Genomic DNA, 9,589 nt, shown 5'->3' with positions numbered 1-9,589 from the left:
TGCACATTTTAGGAATGCTTTAATTTGATATCCATCTCTAACATACATGATAAAACAATATTTTAATCGGATAAAAATTAAAAATAGTGACTATTAAAAGTGCTCAACACTATGTGAATTATTTTCAAAACAAGCGAATATTTAACAAATCAAAACACTGCAAAATAAGATCGACCAATAACTGAAGACATCAGACTAGATTGAGCCAATCACAGAAGATTACTTCTTGATTGAGCCAATCAGAATCGTTTAAACTTCACCGGCCTCGCCTTCCTCGATGCCTTTGATGTAGAGAACATTGTTGCATCTGTTTAAAAAAATATTCATTTAAACTAAGTATGTGTACAAATTTGTGAATTTGCCATAAATGGTGTAAGAAAAGTGAATCATATTAAACACCTACTTAATATATTTCAAATATAAGAGAATTTTACGTACAGAACATTGTTGCATCTATTTAAAAAAAAAGTTTTAGATAATTTGATTAGAAACAAATATTTATTTGTAAGTTTGTTCAATGTAGAGAACATCCAATACTATTGTAATTGTAAAGAACTTATAAGTATATAAAAATATGTCAAATTTCATAACCAAAAACACTTATTTGATTTTTTTTTCAGCTTAAGACTTTTATATTTATTCACGTTTTTTTATGGCATACATTTTTTAACAGGGTTTCCACTCATTGAATCAAAAAACTATTAAATGTACGCTTAGTGTTTAACTGAGCTTTTCAAAATGCTTAATAAATTTTTTATTGCCTCTGGCGTGTATACAATTTCTGAGAGTAGTAAAAGCTGGCCGTGAAGCTGAAAAACAATTAACATTTCAAAATCAATAAAAATCTAGTTCTTGAAAAAAAATAGTTAAAAAACATTGAAAGTAGATAAACTAATTCTCATAAAACATCTACATAAAATTATGTCCTGGAGCTTTAAAATATCTTAAAACTAACCAGAGTCAGTCTGAGTTTAAAAACAAATCACAATGTCCTGGTATTTCTAAAAAAAATTAATATCCTAAGTTATCCCAAGTATTTTGAGTGAGTGGCAACCCTGTTTTAAAAACTATTCATCTATAAAAACAACAAAATGAATTCTGATACATGAAAATTATTCTTAAAAATTATATTTACAATACTATTCATCAAAACTATCTTTAAATACCTCTGTTTAAAACTTGAAACTTGAAAAATTTTAGAAAAACTTTAAGCTACGAACCAATTACAGGGTTGCCACTCGTTTGTTTAAAAACTTTTCTAGGTTTTCCAAATTTCATCGAGGTTTTTAAAAGTACACATTTTTGGGTCTATTTTTAGTTTAATGTTAAGTTTAAGGTAAGAAACAGTGTTAAATAATATAAAAACATTGAAAAGATACTGTAAAGCTACTTTAAATATATTTTTTAATAAAAAAATTTTGATGATAACAAAATTTTTTTATTTATGTGATAGATTTTTTGAGTCAAATTGAAATTTTACTACTGAACATGTGAAAATTGTTAAAATTAGGTTTTTTTAGTGATTTTTGTTCAAAATGCCAGGTTTTTTTCAAAATTTCCCAAATTCCAGGTTTTTCTAGGTTTTTTTGCCTAAATTGTCAAATCCCAGGTTTTTCCAGGATTCCAGGTAAAGTGACAAACCTGCAATTAACAATATACAATTTCATACTACAACAAAAAAATTAACAGATTTAGACAATATTTTGTAAGCTTTTATTTCAATTTAAAAATATTAAAAATAACAATAAACATTGAATATTCTTTTATATAAACAAAAAATTAAAATTTAATATTTTTTTATGCAGATAATTGCATTATATATAAACAAATTTTATTAAACCATTCTTTGATAAGATCAATAAGAAGTAATATATTTATTTTACGCAAATCACCATTTTACTTTACTTAATTCTTTTTTTTTTTTATTGAAACAACTGGATGAAACTATCACTGTACACATGCACTCAAACTATTTATATTTTTCATCTAAACTTATCCTACATATAAACAACTAATGACCTGATGAGAATTTCACCGAGGTTACCAGCTTTGTTTCCTTCAACAAACTCTTCGGTGTTTGCGAGTTGCATGTTCATGTAACCGTCAACACTCACCAAATATCCTGATATAAAAAATATAAGTTAAAAATATACACACTATATTATATTGTAGTTGCATGTTCATGTAACAGTCAACGCTCACCAAATATCCTGATATAAAAAATATAAGTTAAAATATACACACTATATTATATTGTAGTTGCATGTTCATGTAACCGTCAACGCTCACCAAATATCCTGATATAAAAAATATAAGTTAAAATACATACACTATATTATATTGTAGTTGCATGTTCATGTAACCGTCAACGCTCACCAAATATCCTGATATAAAAAATATATGTTAAAAATATACACACTATATTATATTGTAGTTGCATGTTCATGTAACCGTCAACACTCACCAAATATCCTGATATAAAAAATATAAGTTAAAAATATACACACTATATTATATTGTAGTTGCATGTTCATGTAACCGTCAACGCTCACCAAATATCCTGATATAAAAAATATAAGTTAAAATATACACACTATATTATATTGTAGTTGCATGTTCATGTAACAGTCAACGCTCACCAAATATCCTGATATAAAAAATATAAGTTAAAAATATACACACTATATTATATTGTAGTTCAATGTTCATGTAACAGTCAACGCTCACCAAATATCCTGATATAGGAAATACAAGTTAAAAATATACACACTATATTATATTGTAGTTGCATGTTCATGTAACCGTCAACGCTCACCAAATATCCTGATATAAAAAATATAAGTTAAAAATATACACACTATATTATATTGTAGTTGCATGTTCATGTAACCGTCAACGCTCACCAAATATCCTGATATAAAAAATATAAGTTAAAAATATACACACTATATTATATTGTAGTTGCATGTTCATGTAACCGTCAACGCTCACCAAATATCCTAAAAATATGATGAAAGTTAAAAATATACACACTATATAATATTGTAGTTGCATATCCACCAAACATCGTACAATGTGAAAAACTTAAAAACACCAACACTTTATAGCATTGTGAGTAAATAGTGTTTATATCAAAAACATATCAATTAAGATCAAATACATATTCATTGTTGTTCACAAAGTATCCTGAGTTGAAATATAATGTAAGTAAAATTTATTTTTAAATACATGTTTTCTATCAATTGTTAAAATATACTAAATAAACTACTGTTAATAATACTAGCTATTGTGCATTAAGTATAAATTATGAGTGTTTATCAACACTATAAGTTCTAGTACAGAAATTTAGAATGTCCATTGACATATTCTTCAAAAAGTCAACCTACTATTTTCAAAATCTCTGCTTTAGATTTCCAATATTTTAGGAATAAAAACTCGGTGAATAAATATATGGTCAAGAAGACTTTCAAATGTTAACTAAAAACTAAATAATAATTAATTCAAACTATTTTTAAACAAGCAATTTGTATACATATGCTCTTGGAGAGTTTTTCTGTACTTTTCTGTACTTTAGCTTATTTGTGAAAGCTTTAAATACAAACTACAAGCCAGTTTTTGTAGAATTCAAAAATATCATTTAACTTTTGAGATATTTATTTTTTGTAAAAAGTTTCAGATACAAACGTATGGACTTAACAAACGCGGTCAATTTTCTCAAAAATTTTAAAATTCACTAAAAATCTATCTCCTCCTTCATTTTTCAAGCAATCTTCTTGGAATTTTCAGAAAATGTTTCTTATGTTAAAAGGAAAAAAATGTTACTTATGAATTTTAATTACATATAAAAATAAAATTTTATCTCAAAAGTTAAAAAAAAGTGTTTTTTTTTTAAATAAAATAATTCTACAATTTTTTTTTTAATTCCAAAGTAACGTTGTTTTGTTATTGTATAGAGATTAGACTGTGAAAGTTTGAAGATTGCTTGAAAAATGTAGGAGGAGATAGATTCTAAATAAAATATTCTATTTTTGCTGTTTTAGTTTTCTCTTCCCATAGGGAACCTATTATGCGGCCCGACTTTGACTGTTCATATCTCAAAACATAATTAGATTTTTTTTAAACAATAAAAAGCATCTTGAAGCTTAGAAAAAACTCTATAAAATAAGATTAACTTGTAAAAAACATGGCTTACCTCCCTCCTTATGGCCTTAACAATATATATAAATAAAAAATCTCTATTCTCCATACCCCACTTCAGATTCACAATGACTTTCCAGTGAGCAAAATAAAATATACAACACAACTAAACTTTACATTTTATTACATTATTTTTATGTAAACGTACCTCTATACTCCATACCCCATTTCAGCTTGACCATGACTGGCTTACCAGTGAGCTGGTTCAAAAACGGCTTTGGGTTCATTGGCATAGAAGACATGGTGACTATTTAGTAATGCTTTCTGTAAAAATAATGTCTACAGCTTTGACATCTTCTCTTGGTAGCGAATTATAGATTACAAAACTGTTTGAACTAGGCTAAAAAATAATCTTCAGAGTTTTTTTTTTTCCATGTTGTAAGATATCAGTTTTGTTGCCATAATCAATAAAAGCAAAGTTTTTTTCAAAGCCATTCATAAATGTTTTGGTAAGTGTATCTTATCACTATGCACAATATGGATTTTTTTCTACCTGCTTCAAATTTAAAGCTGAACAAGTTGGTATATCAGCGACTACAAAAACTCTATAGTTGCCAAAACGTATTAAAATAAGTAATAACTAAAATGAGTTACAAACTTTTAAATGTAATGCTACAAGCTGATGAGAAAAGGTTTTAAAATACACATAATTCATCTTGAACAAATTATTAAACATTTTAAGTAAACCAAAAGCAATTTTGTAAAATTTAGAGGTAAATACTTGTTTTATATACTTTTTAAATGTTTTCAAATGTATTTTACATGAGCACAATGAATTACTGTAGCTTAAATATTAAACAGTACGTTCAAACAAATATCGATAATGTAGTAAAAAAGGTAGAAATTAAGAAAAACTTTAAAAAGTTTTAGATACAAAGTTAAATAAAGTTTGTACGAAAAAAGTATTTAAGCTTTAACTTTATCTTAATTAAAAAACACATAATTTAAGAAATTCTTAAGTGATAAACATTTTAAATAAATTAAAAACAGTTTTGTAAAATTTACATTTCAATACTTGTTTTGTATAATTTTTAAATGTTGTCAAATGTAGTTTATATGAGCATAATGAATTTTTCAACTTCAATTTTAACTAAATAGTGTTTAACTAAGTATCATTTCTACAGTTAAAAAAGTAAAACTTAAAAAAAAACTATAAAAAGAGTAAATAAAAGAATCATCAAATTAAAATAAGATTTAAACAATTTAAACAAGTAAATTTATCTTTTACAAAGTAAAAAAAGTAATGTTTAACACTGCGTAAAATAAAAAATACTTTATGCTGGAAAAAGTTAAAAATCGCTCTGCTATGCTTACATAGTGTTTCAATTTGTAGTTTTCAATGAATTCTTGAAAATCTTACATTTTAATGTGACATCACAACAAGAAAGCTTACTGTAAAATATTTTTTTGCCTGGGCAAATTCATTTGTAAAAAGTAGTTGTAGGAGAAGGAGCTCTAGGTTCTGGACTCTAATTTTTCTTTCTTTCTTCATTGTGCAGTTTGAGTACACTAAACAAAGTACTTCATCTATCAATTGTCAATGTTGTTTAAGACAAATCTTGTTATTGATGATTATTTTTACTGTTGTCTTATCTTCTAAAACATTAATTTCTTTATATTTTTCATAAAGTTTAAGAAATCACTTGATCTATAAAGTATTTTGAAAAGTATTTTTTCAATGAATATTCTTTTGAGAAAAGCACTTGTAGTAGTAACATGTGTTAACTCTAAGAATATTTTTTTCTTTTTTTATTCTGTTTAAGTAAGCTTTGTAAAATACTAGGCAAACTCTATTTGATTATCAATATTCTTGAAGACAAAACTAGTTCTTGATAGTTGTTGCTCATTTAATCTTTTAAAACTCTTACATTTCTACATTGTTTTAGTGAGTTAAAAAAAGCATTTGACATAGTTTGGGAATCAACAGTCTTGAAGTTTATGTTGATAACTAATATTCATTTTCTCATGCAAAACCTATGAAAAAATTCTTTATTTGATCTTGTAATTCATCATAGAATGAATATATCTTGATTCATAAAAATAGGCTCACATATATGACATTTCAGACAACATCAGTACATGATGCTAGAAAAAAAACTCTTCAAGAAGCTTTAAAAACTTGCATCTCAGTCTTTGAAACACCATAGTAAAGTGAACTGGGTAAAATAATGGTTTTTAAACCTCAGTAAGATTTTAAAACTTCTGAGGTTGTTTCAAAGCCTTTATCTTTATAAGTTGTAACTACTCCTACTAGGTTGAATTTAGAAAATGGATCTAACTTTTATGGATTCTGTTTGGATGATGGGTACCTACTACAGCAGCTGTTGAGGTTAGTTTGTTTAATAGTTAATTAGATTGTTTGAATTTGTGCAAAACTTAACTGCCAGGGTTACAAGTCAGACTAATTGAATATAAGAAAGTTAAGTTTTTTTGGATATTTTTAATAAATCATGATTCTTAAGAATTTATATTTTCTACTTATAAGTTGTTGAGCCCTTTTGTTACTATTAAAATTTTGAATACTTGAACAACATTAAGCTTTAGATATTAATTGAATTTTGCACAAATTCAGACTAGCACTTTCTATTCATAGAGCTGTAACCTAGGTTTATAAACATATATTTGTCTTGTTGGGCTTCATTCTGCTAAGATTTCTAAGTTACCTTTAAAGAAAACTTAAATAAGACCTAAACATAAATAAAATCATTAAAAACATTGTGGTAAATTTTATAAGCTTGTGCAAAAAAGCATTGTATTTTTGAATGAAGCCCAAACAGACAGCAAGCTAAGTGTAGAAGTTTATATATAATAAAGTTGAATAAATTGTATTAATGTAGTTTAAATATTTTTAGATTAATGATATATTTAGTAAGAAGTACTTCTTAAACTGTGCATGTAAGATAAGTAGCATTTAAAACAAAATTGTAGTACTTCTGTATTAGTTTCAAAAGCTAATTAAATTTTTTACAAATTAATAGAATTAAACCATATCAGGATTAGGTTTTTTAGTAAACAAAATGGAAAAATGTTCCAAATTTTAAGTTTGCATTTATACATTTACAAAGCAGTTCACAGCAAGCAAAGTTTAAAGGTTGTTAGTGCATGTGTGTATGAGGTTTACTTTTGTTTTAAATTTTTCTGCTCTTCTATTACTTACTTCTTTCTAATCTTTTATCTATCAACAATTTCTTTTGTTCATATGAATGCACTAACAAGCTTTTATCAATAACTTGCTGTATTGTTTACTGTGTATGTGTCAAAGTGCCATTTCTTTAAAGATAAAAGGGTTTAATGCTAATGGAACAACACTAAATATAGTTAAAAACTCAATGTACTTTTGTTAAGACAAAATTTTGGGAATAGTAATCTTTTTTTTTTGTTATATCAGGTTAATACAGACATAAAGGTTTTAAATGATGAGTATTTAAGAAGCAAGTAGTTGACAAATTTTGAAATGATTAAGAGGAAAATCAGTCACATAGAGTAGTATGGTTTAATTGTTTTAGTTTGTAACAATGTATTGATAAATTGAAAACAGCAAACACCTTTAGTTTGAATGTACACTTAATAAGCTGTCTGAATTCAATTATTAATGCACTAGATAGTCTAATTTTAAGTCTATTAGTAAAATATAAAGTTAATTAAAATACACCAGTCAGTAATGGTAGTAACAGTTAATGAAAAGCAAAAGGTTTTAATAGATTGATTAATAATAAGTAAAGTTACATGAAAAGTAAAATGATATCTTGTAGTAGGAACAGTATAAAATTGAATTTAAATTAAGCTATAAACACTGTGTGACAATTTAAATATAATTTTTGACAAAATTATATAAATCAAACAATTCTAACATTTCAAGTGTTGATTAACTTTTGAATAATTTAAGTTTATACTGTTTTGAAAAGGTTACTTATTAAGATCAATTTACATAAGCAAGTTAAGTGACTATTGTTTGAATATACATAGAAAGCAATTCAATAATATAAATAGATTTGTCAATGTACATATTTAGACTCATACTAAACTTTCTATTTTTATTTGGTACATTTTCTGTCATTAAAAAGTACATTTATCTACTGATGAACTGTTTTCTATGTATTTGTAAAACATTAGGTAATAAACTAGGGTGGTGTAATGTCTGAAACTATATTTCATTTAATTTAGGATCTAAATCATAACTTAAAAATGTAATTTTATGTAACTTAAAAATGTAAAAGGTGCACATTCTAAGAAGTACGCACCCGCATAAGGTACGCACTAATTTTTAACAGCACATTTTCTGTTGCAACTAAAGGTATAATTTAAGAAGTACGCACTCGCATAAGGTACGCACTATATTTTAACAGCACATTTTCTGTTGCAACTAAAGGCATTATTTAAGAAGTACGCATCCGCATAAGGTACGCACTAAGTTTTTAATAAAGCATTAATAATTTAAGAGGTTTTTTATGAAGTACGCACCTGCATAAGGTACGCTCTGAATTTTTAGGGACCGCCACCCATTTTTTCAAAAATGGGGAATCCCCAAAACCGAAAATTGTTGGGAAATTTTTTGATGAAGATTATTTAAAATAATGTTTTCTAAGGCATTTCGCCGGCGGAGCCGGCGAAAAAATTTTCACTTTTTCCTTCTCCCTTTTTCTTCACGGCCTTTTTTCTTGAAGGCCACCTTTTTCTGTCAAATGGACCGTGAGTAGCGTAACTGCCAAACAAGTATATGTTTTTATATTTGTACGGTCTTTATCTGTTATCTTTTACCAACCTTGAGCTTATATGATCTAATTTATCAGTGTATAACCATTAAAGGCCTGACGGTAATATCGGTTTTAATTTTTCAATTGATAACTGAGTGGTTTTATATTGATGAGTTTGAGAGTAAAGTTTAAGGTAGCGGACAAGAATTAAAAAAAAACATCGAAGGGCTACGGCCGGTCGATGACACGGTGCTCCGCACCTGTCATCTCCCCGGCCTGCCCTTAGTTTTTTTTTAATTCTTGTCCTTTAGGCCCGGTTACTATGCTGGTCGGCACCTTTTTGAGTTATGACTTGGATGTACGAGTTAATGTGCTAGTACTTTTAAGTCAAAACTTATTATTATTTACACTAGAAGTTATTAGATAGAACAGACTAATTTAAGTTGTATGAAAGACAACAGATATAAATTACTCATGAGCCACTTGTTTTGTTACTTCTGCAAACTATTTACGTCTTAAGTTGTCCACACAAAACTAGGTAAACTTATAAATCATTAATCGTACAAAAGCAACTTGTTTTTAATTTATGCTACATAAAACAATTTGTTTTTAATTTGTCCACATAAAGGTAGGGAATTTAAAAAATAATTTGCATCAATTATACCAACTTTTATTTTTCTGCTATTTTTACACACTAA

At 26.7% G+C, this 9,589-nt stretch overlaps 1 protein-coding gene across 1 annotated transcript; it reads right to left on the bottom strand.

Annotated features, from left to right (window-relative positions):
* Positions 1-249: 249 nt before the first annotated feature.
* On the bottom strand, positions 250-4,574 carry LOC145833824 (small nuclear ribonucleoprotein F-like). The gene is made up of 3 exons (XM_082941019.1): positions 4,346-4,574; positions 2,020-2,122; positions 250-307 (listed from the first exon to the last, which is right to left on the bottom strand). The coding sequence occupies exons 1-3, from the start codon at positions 4,437-4,439 to the stop codon at positions 250-252; spliced, it is 255 nt and encodes an 84-aa protein (XP_082797145.1). The 5' UTR covers positions 4,440-4,574.
* Positions 4,575-9,589: the final 5,015 nt, after the last annotated feature.

This window comes from Thalia democratica, chromosome 4 (genome assembly GCF_965202585.1).
Source record: "Thalia democratica chromosome 4, ktThaDemo2.hap1.1, whole genome shotgun sequence".
NCBI classification, from domain to species: Eukaryota; Metazoa; Chordata; class Thaliacea; order Salpida; family Salpidae; genus Thalia; species Thalia democratica.
The sequence above is the reverse complement of the archived record's forward strand: the minus strand, read 5'-3'. Positions and strand labels throughout refer to the sequence as shown.